The sequence below is a fragment of the Ochotona princeps genome, chromosome 8 (genome assembly GCF_030435755.1).
Source record: "Ochotona princeps isolate mOchPri1 chromosome 8, mOchPri1.hap1, whole genome shotgun sequence".
NCBI classification, from domain to species: Eukaryota; Metazoa; Chordata; class Mammalia; order Lagomorpha; family Ochotonidae; genus Ochotona; species Ochotona princeps.
The window spans coordinates 42200976-42215561 of NC_080839.1; the positions used below are offsets into that span (position 1 = coordinate 42200976).

The following is a 14586-nucleotide window of genomic DNA, read 5'->3' on the forward strand; positions in this document are numbered from 1 at the left end:
TCCCGAGCAAGCGCCGGCCTGGACTGCGGAAGTCCGCGCCGTCCGAGCCCTCAAAGTTCCGCCCCCTCCCGGACGCAGCCAATCAGCGGCCGCCTCTCGCGCGCGAACTACCAAGCAAAATGGCGGCGGCCTTTGGCGCGGAGTTCGGTTTGTAGGACCGTGGTTTTTAACTTCTCCCGTGACAAAATGTGAAAGTGACTGGTGGCGTGGGGGGGATCGTAGGCAATGAGCCGGCGAAGGAAACATGGGGACAGTCCTGCCCCGAAGAAAACGCCGCTGCAGGCGGCGGCGGCTGAGGAATGCAGCTCGGTGGTCGAGCCCGGGAGAAGGCGGCTGAGGTCGGCCCGCGGCTCCCGGCAGCAACGCGTGGCGGGAGAGGGCCCTACCTGGCCAGGGCGGCCGCGAGAGCAGCGTCCAGCAGCCGCCTGGTGCAGTAAAAGTGACCCCAAGGGTGAGACGTCGGCAGCGCGCCGAGCCCCACAGCTCAGCTTGTCACAGGAGAAGTCGGGGTGGGGGTGGCTCAGGCACTGTCGTCGGTGGGCTTCACCCCTCGCGAGACCCCCCAAAGGACCCTGTCGTCACTTGTCCTCGAGTCTGAACACCGCCGCGCACTCACCCTCCACAGGAGAGGATGATGGAGTTTACCTGGTCGGGGGAGCACGGGCCACGTCTAGACTGCCCCTCCAGTCAGCTGTGGTGGAGGAGCCAAGGGGCGAAGGCCTGTTGCGTTGACAGGCTCCCTTTTCGTGAGGAACACGTCTGCTCCTCATTTCCAGAGGAATCATTTCCCCTAAACTTGTGTGCTCTGACTTGGTTCAGAGAGGGGGTCACCTGAGGGCGCCTCTCCTCAAAGCCTCCGCGGCGTCTCGGGAGGAATGCGCCGGAAGTGGCCGTGGATAACCTCCCCGGGAGTGGAAAACCCAGAGCCCCTTCCATTCTGCTCAGTGTAGAGGGGGTGGTCTAGTTTTAAAAATTTGTAACGCACCTGCTAGGAACGAGAAAGCCTTGTTTTGGAGTGTGTTTTTAAAATACAAGTTTTGTTAGTTTAATGCCTTTAACTTAGTCCCCTTAAAGTCACCCATAGCACAGCAAATCTCTGTTGAAATTTAAGTGATTTTAGGCAAAACTTAAAGCATATTTGGAATGATTCATGTACGTTGGAAAGAGTTGCTGATAAAAAGACTACACAGACTTCTTGAAGATTCTGTTGAAATACTTATATTCTAAAATATGTCTATAAATTGAAAGTGGTTCCACAGTATCTCTAAATGCTCCAGTAAATGGAGCAATTTTGTTATACAGTATTATTCATTCACAGACATACTAGTATGTCTAAAGATATTTACTGCTGCAAAGTCAAATTTGATTTTGATGTGACAGACATTTCAGTTGTAGTTAAACTAATCCATTTGTCTAGGAGACAGTTTTACATTAAGGTAGCCTGAGTAATTTTTTGACTTTGGGGTATTTTGAAGTAGATAAGCAATACTTGACAATGTTGTTGTTTTAATCATATTTTATTTAGAAAGATATAAGACACCAAGGAGAATGGTACACATGGATTTGCCATCTGTCTTCAGTTCTCCTAATGATCCAGATGGACAGAATGATATCTTTTGGGATCAGAATTCTCCCATGACAAAACAGCTAGGTAATTTGTCATTAACATTCTTTATGTGGGTCAGTACTTGATAACTGTTTGGGTTTGTAAATAGAGTTTCAAGTAATAGCAGGAACTGTTGCGATGCTTTTGAGAAGGTTTCATGATTTGATTTGGTAAGAGTGATGTTAGAGGGCATAATCACCATATGCTGACAAAAATCATTTTTATAACAAGTAACATTTTAAAATGTGTGTGTATATTTTAAAAGTATAGAAGAGTTTTTGTTTCTTCAGGTAAAGGAAGGAAACAACATATTTACACCACAGAGAATGATGAGATTTCACATATTGTTAATCGAATCGCTCCTCAGGTAAATGTTACTTATTCTATGGTATATTGTAACAGTGAAAAGCACCTCCGAGTCTTGCAAAAACATAATAAAAGTAGATAACAGTATTTCCTTAGCAACCACAATATACACTGGCAGGACGACCCAGGGCCCCTATAAGATGCCAAATTCCAAGAAGCCCACATTCCTTGTATAAAATGGCCTAGTGTTTACATTTAACTTAGTACATCCTCCCAGGTGCTTTTAAATCGTCTGTAGATTACTTGTAATACCTAACATTAATGTAACAGTTATCTGTATAATTGTTGTGCAGTGTTTGTTTAAGAAAAAAACATTGGAAAGAAAAAAATGATCTACATATTCAGTACAGTTTTTTCTACTTAGAATCTTTTCAGTCTTTCTGGCTGTTAACTCAGGGACATGGAGGGTTGACCATTTTCATAGGTGTATGTTTTAATTTTTTTAATGATTTATGACAAGAGCTTGATATTTGTTTTGTCATGAATGTGATTAGCTACATGTGGCATCATTTTTCGGGCTACTAAAAATAGACTACATCTAATACAACTTTAAACTGTTACGATCTTTTGTGATTAGTATTTGTTTACTGTCTGTACTACAGATTTTCTTGCCTGTACACTGACATAACATCATCAAGAAGCACTTAAAAAGTACTGATTTTAGATTTTGTGTTCTTTCAGCCTCTTATGCTGTGTGACTGTAGATGAGTTACATAAACTCTCACAATTACACTTCATTCAGCCATAAACTAGAATCATTACTTGTCTTATTTTCTTCATGGGATCACCATAAGGATTAAATAGATAAAGATTATAAGCTATACAATAATTAAATATTTAGTTATTTTAAGATTGTATATTGTGATGGTTTAAGTTATTTTCTGTAATAGAGCCATCAGCAAGTTTTTTCATTTCCATTTATTTTAAGTGGACTAGAAATAAGTTTAAGTCATTTGATGGCAGAGGAATCTAGTAACTAGTGGCATTTATCCTATTAGTCATATGATTATTACTAAGAAATGTAAACTTAATATATGAAATTGCTCATAATTTCTTTACTTTCCCCTTTCTGTTTTTTTCTTTTTTAATAACTTCTAAATCCAGAGATCAACCAGTTTTAACTCAGTGTCTTTTCTGAAGGAAATGTGATAGTTTGCCTTAATATGTCCTTGAAGGGTTACTGTATGTTAGCTGTAAACAGTAGGTAACACTGGCCCAAGAAGTGGTTACAAGGGATCACCTTTAGTGAAGGAGCCAAGAAGCAATTTTTAACATCTATATAATATCCTAGTCATGACTAATGAAGTCAAAAGAACAGTGTTGCTGTTAGCCCCACATCCCTCATCCTATCCTTGGCATGGCCTAGACATTTGTTTTGTATGCCATTCATTAGTTAGGTAGCATCTGTGCCGTTCTGTATAAACTAATAATAGATCTTTATTATTTGTGGCTTTCTCATGAAAGAAATAAAATAAAATCTATTTGGGCTGGACTGTTTGCCTAAATAGGCTAGAAATAATATGTTACATAAAGAAGTGGCAATAGTATGTAAATGGTAAAATGAATAAAAGGTAAAGTGCATTGGAATTAGTTGCTTAAAAAATTACCTCCCTTCCCCCCAGATAGAGAAAGAAGAAAAAGAAAATTAGAAAAAAATTGTCTCATTCACTTTCCCCTATTCCTCAACCCATCTCACCTTAATTAGGGTCCACGTGGGCATGCATTCTGAACTATGTAGAATAGACTCCGGTGGAGGTCCATGTTTCTGACTTTAGCTTGGCCCAGCTCCAGCCATTGTAACCATTTGGAGAGTTGAACCAGTAGATGGAAGATCTCTCTGGATATCTATAACTCTACCTTCCAAGTTAATAAATAGATCTTAAAATTAAAAACAATGGCTGCTTGCCTCTCATCTAGTGACAAGGTTGCTTTTATCTTGTAATTTATGTTCGTTCTAGTTATTATAAAAATAGAATTGAAAAATGTTAATCTGCTTACTTCTTAGTTTGTAATTGTTCATCAAGCTCAGATCCATTTTGAATGTTTTGTGTGATTAACTGAAACAAATAGCAAAAATATCCAGATGTGAAGGGCTTTTTTTCCTGAAGTTCATTCCTGTTAACCATTTTTGTTTTCTCTATTTATTTTTCTTCTTATCCCTGACTTACTCTTGGTATTAATTCTACACTTGCACTCATCTCTCCACTTTGACCTTAATTCTATGTTAGTGTACTCAGTTTAACACTGATTGCACAATTCAAATTGTTTGTTTTTTTCTGAATTCTGCCCCACTGTCTACCATACTGTTTTTGCAAAATGTATTATAACAGGGCTCACCATGATGACTCAGTTGAGTAATCATCCCCGTGCAAAAGCCAGGATTCCATATGGGCACTGGTTCATGTCCTGGCTGCTTCACTTCCCATGCAGCTCCTTATTTGTGGCCTAGGAGGGCAGCGGAGGATAGCCCAAAGTCCTGGGACTCTGTTCCTGTGTGGGAGACCTGGAGGACACTCCTGGGTTCTGATTGGCTTAGCCCCAGCCGTTTGGGAAGTAGACTAGTAGATAGAGAATCCTAATGTCTCTCCTTTCTGTAAATCTACCTTTCCAGTAAAGATAAATAAATATTTTTTGATGTGTTTTTAACAACTGAAATCAGTCCCTTTTCTTTAAACACGTGATTTTACTGTTGTGCATTTAATAACAAAAAATTTTTGAAGCTTAATATTTTTAAAAAATTAGGAATGCTCAACTCTATTTTGAATACCTGAAAGAAATGGATCACATTTAACAACTTGATGTTGCTATCCCCCAACCTTGTATTGATTTTCAATTTGGTAGCTGTCATCTCATAGAATGTAATACATTAGGGAATATAATTCAGAATCTTTTGTTTTAATTCTCTCCTTGTTTTTTATGTCCATCTTTCTTTTTCTTTTGGTATTTTTTTACACTATTTTCCCCACTTCCTGTGGCACAGGATGAAAAACCAACAACAAACTCTATGCTAGGTGTGTGGATTGGTGAAACTGCTATTCCTTGTACTCCCAGTGTAGCAAAAGGAAAATCAAGAGTAAAAATCAGCTGTACAAGGTAAGTTTAAACTTTTCTAATTTTCTGAGTTGCAATACAACATTTTGTAATGTAGTTTTGATAATATTCTATTTTGATTTTGTGAATATATCTGGTTAATGAAATTCTCTTCATTTTGACATATACATTTTTGGAGGTTAAAATTATGATGCAAGTGTTAAGACTTGGGAGTTTTACTACAAAAATATTGGTTAAATGGCTATAACTTATAATGACTCAGCATATTTCTTTGTTATAACTTTTTAATGTTGTTTAATAGGCTAAAAACACAAAATCGAGAGCAAGAACTTATGAAATTGGCTAAACAATTTGATAAAAATATGGAAGAACTGGATGTTATTCAAGAACGAAACAAAATGAATCATGATTTTATCCAAACAATTTCAGAAACAGAGACTTTAAATAATTATAAAGATGATGAACAGATGAAAGTATTATGTGATACAATTCCTGAAATAGATAATGCTATAATAAAGAAGCCAATGGAGGTAAACACCAGTATATCTTTAGTAGATGATCAAAATAGCAGTCAGAAGTCATTTGACCAAAATGCCGAAGCAGCTTTTAATGCCATTTTTGATGGTTCTACTCAGAAATGTAGCGGACAATTAAGCCAAGACTTGTCAGATGCAGTTTTGAACACGAGTAATACAACATGTGAAAAGAGAAGTACCTTGAAAGAGGAGAGACTCGTTACTGCTGAAACTCAGATCAGTGAAAAACTACCCAGTAAAAGCACAGCTACTTCTTCTCAACTGAATATTCCCACAAAGACACAGTCATGTGTGACTTCCTGTTTGGCTAAGCCAGAGGCTTCTACTGAGCATGTGGATACATTTATTACCAATGATTTTGAGGATGAGTGGGAAAACATGCTAGATAATGAACCTTTTGTTATGCAAACTATAGAAAGGCCTGAGCAACACTCTTTTCTAAAAACTGAACTAAAAGAAACTAGTTCCTTTACTCATAGAAATAGTAAAAGTAAGTCAGGAACAAATATGAATGTATATGATAGGTTAAGAAATGCAAAAATGTTGCCAGATCTTGATTCAAAGACACATAAGAGAGAATTAATTGGTGCTGGGGAACATAGAGTTCCACAAAATTCAAATGTTAAATCAAGCAAATTGCCATCCCACGGAAATAAGATAAAATATGAGGAATCTTTCAATAAAATTGTTGAAGACAAAATTCAAGATTCTGCAGCTACATCTAATCTTAAAAAAGTAAAGGAAGATAATTATACTAAATTTACTGCTAATGCTTCTGAAAAGAAACTTGGTTTGAACAGAAGACATTCTAATGAACAGGAAAATAGGCCTGTTTGTAATCAGAATTTTAAAGTACCTGGCCCCCTTTTCAATTCTGCAACTCTGGCCCATGACACCCGTGTTAATAACTCACATCAGGCTAATGTAGCAAAGATAGGTTCTTCTGTTGATGATTGGAATGATCCATCATTTGCCAATGAAATTATTAAAACATGTCATCAGTTGGAGAACACCTGGGGAGCAGATGATGTAGATGATGATTTGCTATACCAAGCATGTGATGATATTGAAAGACTAACACAACAAGATACTACCCAGAACAGCAAGACATCAAAGAATATACTTGAAGTCGGCAACAGCGCTAAACATGGAGCCAGAAACTCCTTTACTATATCTAACCCAAAAAGTCAGGTGGTGCAATCAAATCATTTGAATCATGGCAGCATTTCACTGCAAACATCTCCCTTAACAAATAGCCCACAGATACATAAATCACTGAAGGTAGATAAATGGGAAGTATGTAGAAATTCTCCAAGCTTCCTGAACACCACAACAAATTTGACCGTGAACTCTAATTTTTGGACGAGTAATTTACATGTCTCCGGGAATAACACTACTTTTCCAAAACCAGTGAAAAGTTCCACATCACATTTTGCTGGAAGTTCAACTTTGAGAGTGAATTCAGATATGATTACTACGTGTAAGAATGTCCAACAACTGTCCCCTAAGACCATGACAGATGCAACCCAGAACAACCTTAATGCAACAGCTAGATGTTCTAAATATACGTTTACAAAGATGAAAAATTCTCAGGTCCTTTCCCAGCTTAACCAAAGTTGTGTAATAGGAAGTATGTCTGATACCAAAATTACACAGGGTTTGAAGAAAATGCGACCTGTCAGTCCATTATTTGAGAAGCCAGATCAACAGCAATATTTGGTGAAATATTCTGAATCTTTCAGACAGTCTTCAAAAGGTACGTATGAAATAGTTTTTCAAAAATATTTTGAAAAATAGCAAAACATAATTCATAAGGTAAAAATAGTATTTTGCTACAATTCTTTTTTTTAAAGGTTTATTTCTTTTTATTTGATAGTCAGAGAGGAGAGACAGGAAGATCTTTCATCCATTGATGCACTCCCCAAGTGGCTACAATAGCTGGAGCTGCGCCAATCCAAAGCCAGGAGCCAGGAACCTCTTCTGGGTCTCCCATGCAAGTGTAGGGTCCCAAGGCCTTGGGCCGTCCTCAGCTGCTTTCCCAGGCCACAAGCAGGGAGCTGGATGGGAAGTGGGACTGCCGGGATTAAAACTAACCCATCTGGAATCCTGGCGTGCAAGGCAAGGACTTTAGCCTCTAGGCTACCACGCTGGGCCCTAGAATTCTTATGCAGGTGATTATAATATAATATACTAAGTGTAGATTTGTTTTTCAAAAGCTTACAATGGGAGGTATGTTTGATGCAATTTTGGATACTTATTAAATAATTCATAGTTCATACAAAATTATCAACTTAAAAATTAGCTTGCTTTAGATTTAGTGAATTTTAGGCTCCATCTGCAATTGCCTAGCAAGGTCAGGACAAATTCTTTTTCTGCATTTTAAAAAAAGAAAACTTACTAGTGTAAGGGTTGTTATGAAACTCGGTGATAATGTATGGTACACTGTGGAACAGTGGATTAAGCCTCCACTTGAGATGCTCGTGTCCCTATATAGGAGTGTTTTGTTTGAATCTGGCTATTCCAGACTTCTGTTCCAGCTTCCTACTAATATTGCTAAGGAACAGCAAATGACAGCCCAAGTCTGCTCTCCTCAGCTGTATGGAAGACTCAGACTCCTTGGCTCCTGGCTTTGGCTTGGCCTGGCCCCATTGTGGGCATCAGTTGAGTGACCAGTGAATGAAAGTGCTCTTTTTGTCTTTCCTTCTCTGTCACTCTGCCTTTCAAATAAAAAGACACGTCTTAAAAACAAGAAACACGGTGCTACTGTGATGGTTAGAATTGTGAGTTATTTGATACTATCTTTTATTCCTCTTTCTCCCAAGTCTCCTTTCCATCAAAAATTCTACTGTTTGTATCTCAAGGTTATGTTTCAAGAGTGTCTGTTTTTTTCACTACTGCTTCTACAGTTGCTAAAGCCAATGCTTTCACTTGAGTACTGAGGTTATTTTTTTTTTGTACTCCCTTTATATTTTCCAAATTACAGAATACTTTTATAACCAGTTAGGCAAACGTGGCATTCTTGTGGTTAGAACAACTTCCAATGACTCTATATATAATAAATAAAATCCAAACTTTACACTGGTGATCTACAGAGTCCCAGATTATTCTTAGCCCACCTTTTTTCCTTCTTGCCTTCTTTGCCTGAGCTACACCAACTATCCTCCCATTTCTCAAGCAGAATAGGTTTTTATAGATCAGGGATTTATACATTGCTATTCCTTTTGATAACCTACTCCTACTTTGATAACCTACTTCCCACCATTTGACTGCTCCACTCTCAGTATTTTGTTGATAGTTTCTTCCCTCCCCTTTTTAATATAAATAATTCAAAAGCTGTAGTAAATTCACACATAGGGAACCCTCACCACAGTCAATTACAGAACATTTTTGTCCCTGAAGAAGAAAGCATGTATCCCTAATATTTCATTGTATGTATTTCTCACAGAGTCCTTTGAAGGGTCTTTAAGTAGGTCTTCTTGTTTATTTTTCATAATTTCTTAATTCCTTTTCTCACAGGTTGCAATTAAATATTTAGTAACTTGTGTCTTACCAGTTAATACTTTGGCCTTCTATAGCATCTGGCACTTAAAAGATGCTAAATAAATATTTAATTGAATATCGTGTAATATAAAAATGTTGTTCACTGATACAACTGCTTTTTTTGTCAAGGGGAGATGGCATAACTATTTGCAATCCTTGATGCTAGTTATCAGCCTCATTTCTTTGCATATGGTGTTTCCTCACCAGAGACACTTGGAAATGCAGTGTGTTTTTATTATAGATTGAGTTAAATGGACAGAATGATAAATTAGATGATTCTCTGAGTCAAATTTTCATATCATGTTTTATATCATTTGAAATTATTTTCTAAATAACTAATCAGTTAAATGGCCAGTTTTAGAAAGTTACCTTGTTGGGCTTGGTGTGATGGCTCAGTGGCTACATCTTTGCTTTGCCAGAGCTCCGATCCCATATGGGCACCAGTTCATATCCTGGCTGCATCACTTCCCTAGCTCCCTTCTTGTATCCTGGGAAAGCAGTAGAGGATGACCCAAACCCTGCATGTGGGAGACCTGAAAGAAGCTCCTGGCTCCTGACTTCAGATTGGCTCAGTTCCATTGTGGCCACTTGGGAGTGAACCAATGGATGGAAGATCTTCTTCTGTGTCTCTCCTCTATAAGTCGGTCTTTCCAATAACAAAATTTTGTAAGTTATATTCTTGTGGATAATTAGTACATTTTTTCCTCATACTTAGATCGAACTTGTGTATGTTATAAGTGTTCTGAGTTTTTCCTTTATCCTTATCTTTTAGATTAAAATATTGGATAATTAGACTAGTACATACTCTAGCTTCTTTGTGTACAGAAAACAACTAGTCTTTATAAATTACTTGGAAAAAGCGTAAGTTCATTTGGGGAATTTATTTAATGATTTTAAGTTTTACTATGAATATCACTTAATCCCATTTCTAATTATACCAACAAAGAAAGGTGGAACACATAGCATGTTTAGGAAAATATCTCTTAGTTACCAAAAGAAATATTTTATAACAAGTTCTTATCTTTCTAGGTTAGTAAATGTTTTTCTTCTGATACTGCTGTAGATCCTTCAGATTTATTTTTAATTGGCAGGCAGATTTACAAAGAGAAGGAGAGACAGAGAAAGATCTTCTTTGTTGGTTCACTCCCCAAATGGCCATCTTCCACTGTCTTAGCAAGCCGTAAGCAGGGGCCTGGATCAGATGTGGAGCAGCTGTGACACAAACTGGGATGCCCATATGGGATGTTGGTATTTGAAGGTGGAAGATTAGCCTATTAAACCATGATGCCTGCTCTGAAAAGCATATGTTACCGATATAAGTTCACTTAAATATTTATTAATGTGATAGTCAAAAGCATCTTTTATGCGAGAAAATTAAAATGCATTCTACACGGTGAGACACAGATGAGCAGTTTTGAGATTCTGTCAGTCTAAAATACTTTCCCAGGATGGCAGAAATGAATACATGATAGCTCCACGGGGGAAAACAGTAGATTTGAACACTAAGTAGCTTCTGTTACTATAAAAGTGTACATTTGATATCAATCTCAAATTTTCAAAATAGTAAATCAACTTAATTGATTATATAGTTTGTTTCCTACTTAAATTTATGTAATACTTACAGTTAAGTTTGTTTACTTTTAAGATATATTCACATTATATGGATTAGATGTCATCGTCCTGAACAATTATCAAGGTGAACATAATTTTTAATGAAATTTAATTTTGTTGCATTGAAAACAGTGCAGCACATAGGGATAGATTGACTTTTCTAAGGAACTTTCTGTGTGTATGATCTTGAATTTGGTATCGGTAGTTTAGTGTGGTTAAATAATCAACCAATACAGCAAAAGTGGGTAATAAAAAAAGCAAAAAATAAAGTTCTTATGCAGATTGACCTGTAAAACTAACATACATTTTTTTTTACCCTTTAGAGGAAAAGGAGAAAAACAGAAAATATTCTCCTGAAGAAATTCAGAGAAAAAGACAAGAAGCATTGGTTCGAAGAATGACCAAAGCACAGGCATCATTTGTAAATACAACTCCCACTTGATTTCTTTAATGAAATAATACTTGGAAGACCTTATGAAGACTATGAAAACTATCTGTGATAGGAAATCATATTTTTATTTCTCTGTGAGAAATTTAATGCTAACTTATTAAGCATGAACTTTACTTTGTTATTTAATAAATCAGTGTTTAAGTGCTAGTTGAAACCTTTTTTTTGGAGATATATGTGAAAGTAATTACTTTGAAGTTTTGGAAACTCTGGAATGTAAGTAATTATGTAGTAAAATACAGAGGAACACAGGTTAATTTTTAAACATTATGAATGCTGAATCATTAACATAAAAAATTTGCTTAATTTTGTCATGTCTTCCAAATACAAAATTTCAACCTACTAAGTTAGTACAGTTTGTTTTTAATTTAAAATTAGTATTCTTAATTCCTAATCTGAAGTGGATTTAAAGTTTAGTATTTCCAGAATGTGATATATTTTGAAAACTTTGTCAGTTTTAGGAAAAACAGTAAAAGAGGAAGATATGCATTCAGTATGTAAGTATTATAGAATCAGTTTAGAATGGTTAGAAACTTACAGTGTCATTTGACTCAATTGCTTTAGGTGAAATAGTACTGTAAGTTTCAGAGTTATAATCAACTTAATGGTGTGCTGGGATCAGAATGATTTTTTTGCCATCTATACAGTTGAATTGTATGCTTAAAATTATTTATATACAGACTTGTTTGAGGGAGCATTGTTTTATAGCAAAAATTACATAATTTTAAAAAAATAATTATAAGTGTATTAAGTGCCATATAGAACAATAAAGTTGTTGGATTTTTTTTTTAGAAAGAGGATTAGGTTTTCCAAGATATAAAAATGAGACTTTCCCTTTTGATTTTCCTATTACTATTCAGTTTCCTCCTATTAACTTACTATTCTGGTTTGAAATAATTTGGGTTCCCACTCAAAAAGGACCATGTGTAAAGTCTTGATCTGAGAACTTATGTTAATGGATTAAGAATGGAACTTAATTTATTGTGTAAGAAGATGGGCCTTGTCATCATAGCTTAGAGAAGACACAGGGTCAGGAGGAAATAGTGTCTTCTCCATGTCTGTCTTCAAATGTTCCTGCTTCATGACTTGCCATTTGATCCTTCCTCCTCATCAGAGGCCAGACCAGGGGAGCCATGTAACCTTGCATTATGATCCTCCAACAGTATAACCTTAAGTAAACCTTCCTACCTGTTAGTTCCTCTCAGGCATTTTAGTGAAAGCAATGAGAGGCTGAAAAATTATACTCATTTTACTAATATTTTCTTCTCTATATTTTTTCCCTTGTTGCCTGTTTGGAATTTGCTGAGCCTGTGATAGAAGTCTAACCAGAGGACATAAGGAAGTAAGGAAGCTTTATTACATCAAAAAGGCTTTATGACACCTAAGGAAATTTATAGATAGGAAACATTTATTGTAGTGTGGTCTTACCCTATTCTGGTTATCTTAGAGCTGTGACCTTTTAATGGTTTTGTTCTATTGCTCTGTGTGATTTTGCAAGTGGTTTATTCATATGTACACGTTTTGGATAGCATATTATTTGTTTAAGAGCACATTATAACCTCAGTAAATATACGTAACTTTTTGTAAGACAATGAAGAGCTGAGTTATATATATGGTGGTTTCACTGTATTCTGACTCTGCTTTGTATGTTTGTGTTTGCTTAAGCTCTTCCCTGCTTACTCTTTGGTTTTTAGACCGATTTTAGTCTACTCTGTCTATTCATTTGGAATTGGACTTTGATACTTGACCATTGTCACTAGAGTTGGTTTCTTCTTTCTGGGCATGATGATGCTTATTTCTTAGATCTTTCATGGATGGAGTTTTAAACACCTTACATAGCACTTCATAACATTTTTAACAGCTTGTAATTTTGGGCTGTTTTCATAGGTCCACTATATTCTCGTACTGCTCACACAGTGTCACTTACATAACAGTTTCCTCTGAGTGACTCTTTTTTTAAAAAAAAAAGAAGTGTTATAGTCCTTGCTGGTGATGGATACAGTCACCCATCATCTGAGGCTGATCACCATATTGTTCATGACACTTGGTTCTATTCCAGTTCATCTCCCTTCAGCCAGTGTTGGGTATGCTAAGGGCTGAGTGGCCTATGTAAACAGACAGAGGACTGCCTGCACAGTTTTGCTGCCTTGACTCTTTCCAGTCTGTGGGGAATCTGTCTCTACAGGGGGATAGGGCAGCTGGTAGTCCTGACTGCTCTCTTCTAGCTACTGTTTATACATCTTAGAAACACTGATCACAGTTATCGCATTATTGCAGGGTAGAGACTACTACAGAGTAAAGCCTATCTCTCCTTTTTTCCTGTTCTCAACAGGCTTCTATGATTGCAGGACTAATTGAATTACTACAAAGTAAATGGTATGTATGTAGATCAATGCTACACCATCGGAAACATTGCTTTATTTCATTATACACTAACCTATTACCAGATTTTAAGTCAGCAAGAGCAAAGATACTTTACTTATCTGTCTACTTCAGATTGTTTTGGGTTACTTTTTAAAGGCTGAATAAACAGACAAACTGGGACGGAGTTTATCTTGTTCCCCTTGAAGCAATTTGTTTCCCAATATCTGACCTATATTTAGAATTGGAACAAGTTTTTAGGTACAATTTAAATTTGGCCTAACACTGTTGTAAGCGATAATTTGTTTAAAATATGACCATAGTTGCTCAGTTATTTCAAGGTGTGAACACTTGTAGCATTCAAAAACAGAACAATAAGCTTGTCTTCTGCCTTCTCATAGGCCTCATTGGTGAGTGTGTGTGGGATCGGTTCCAGTGTGTCTTACAAGTCCATTCAAAATCATGCAATTAGAAAAAAGTTGGAACTGGAACTGGAACTCAGGTGGTCTAATTCCAGGTATGATAATAACCATGAATGTTCATACATCAGAAAAACCACTGATGTATGAAAATTACCAATAAAGAAAAAAATTAAAACATTTCAGGCATTTGTGAGAATAATCTCATGAGTATACTGTAGGTCTCTGAAAGAGTGAAGAAAAATTTTTTCAATCTCAATTTGTTAAATATTACATATTATATGAAATCTAAATAGGGACCCTTATAAAAAATTCAGGTATAAAAAATAAGATACATACATAAAATTCATAACAACTTTTAAAATTTGTTTATTTTACTTAATTATTTTAATAAATTCTGTTGAGAAAAACTTTCCTAGTCACAGATGAAATGGCATGTTTCAGGTGGCTCATCATGCATCTAAGTAGTAAAATTCAAGTTTCTGGGTAGATACATACAATATAGGGGAATTGTATTCCAACATAGTCCTGGAGTTTTTTTTTTTTATATATATTAAGCTGAGAATTCTTAAAAAAAAATTGTTTGCTTGTGTAGGTAACTATATATTGATATTTACTATATTAAATTATTAGTTTGAAACAATACTA

At 36.3% G+C, this 14586-nt stretch overlaps 1 protein-coding gene across 1 annotated transcript; it reads left to right on the forward strand.

Moving 5' to 3' along the window:
• The first annotated feature begins 214 nt into the window (after nucleotides 1-214).
• ETAA1 (ETAA1 activator of ATR kinase) lies at nucleotides 215-13867 on the forward strand. The gene is made up of 8 exons (XM_058667898.1): nucleotides 215-451; nucleotides 1526-1651; nucleotides 1897-1973; nucleotides 4953-5065; nucleotides 5325-7315; nucleotides 11034-11131; nucleotides 12476-12500; nucleotides 13491-13867. Exons 1-7 carry the CDS (start codon nucleotides 226-228, stop codon nucleotides 12494-12496), a joined length of 2652 nt encoding a protein of 883 aa, XP_058523881.1. The 5' UTR covers nucleotides 215-225; the 3' UTR covers nucleotides 12497-12500; nucleotides 13491-13867.
• The last annotated feature ends 719 nt before the right edge of the window (nucleotides 13868-14586 follow it).

Bases quoted from the DNA above. Each gene is read 5' to 3' on its own strand.
- ETAA1 (XM_058667898.1), top strand. From the start codon at position 226: ATGAGCCGGCGAAGGAAACATGGGGACAGTCCTGCCCCGAAGAAAACG. The intron at 452-1,525 runs GTGAGACGTCGG...TATTTTATTTAG, and splicing joins CAGTAAAAGTGACCCCAAGG to AAAGATATAAGACACCAAGG. The intron at 7,316-11,033 runs GTACGTATGAAA...TTTACCCTTTAG, and splicing joins TTTCAGACAGTCTTCAAAAG to AGGAAAAGGAGAAAAACAGA.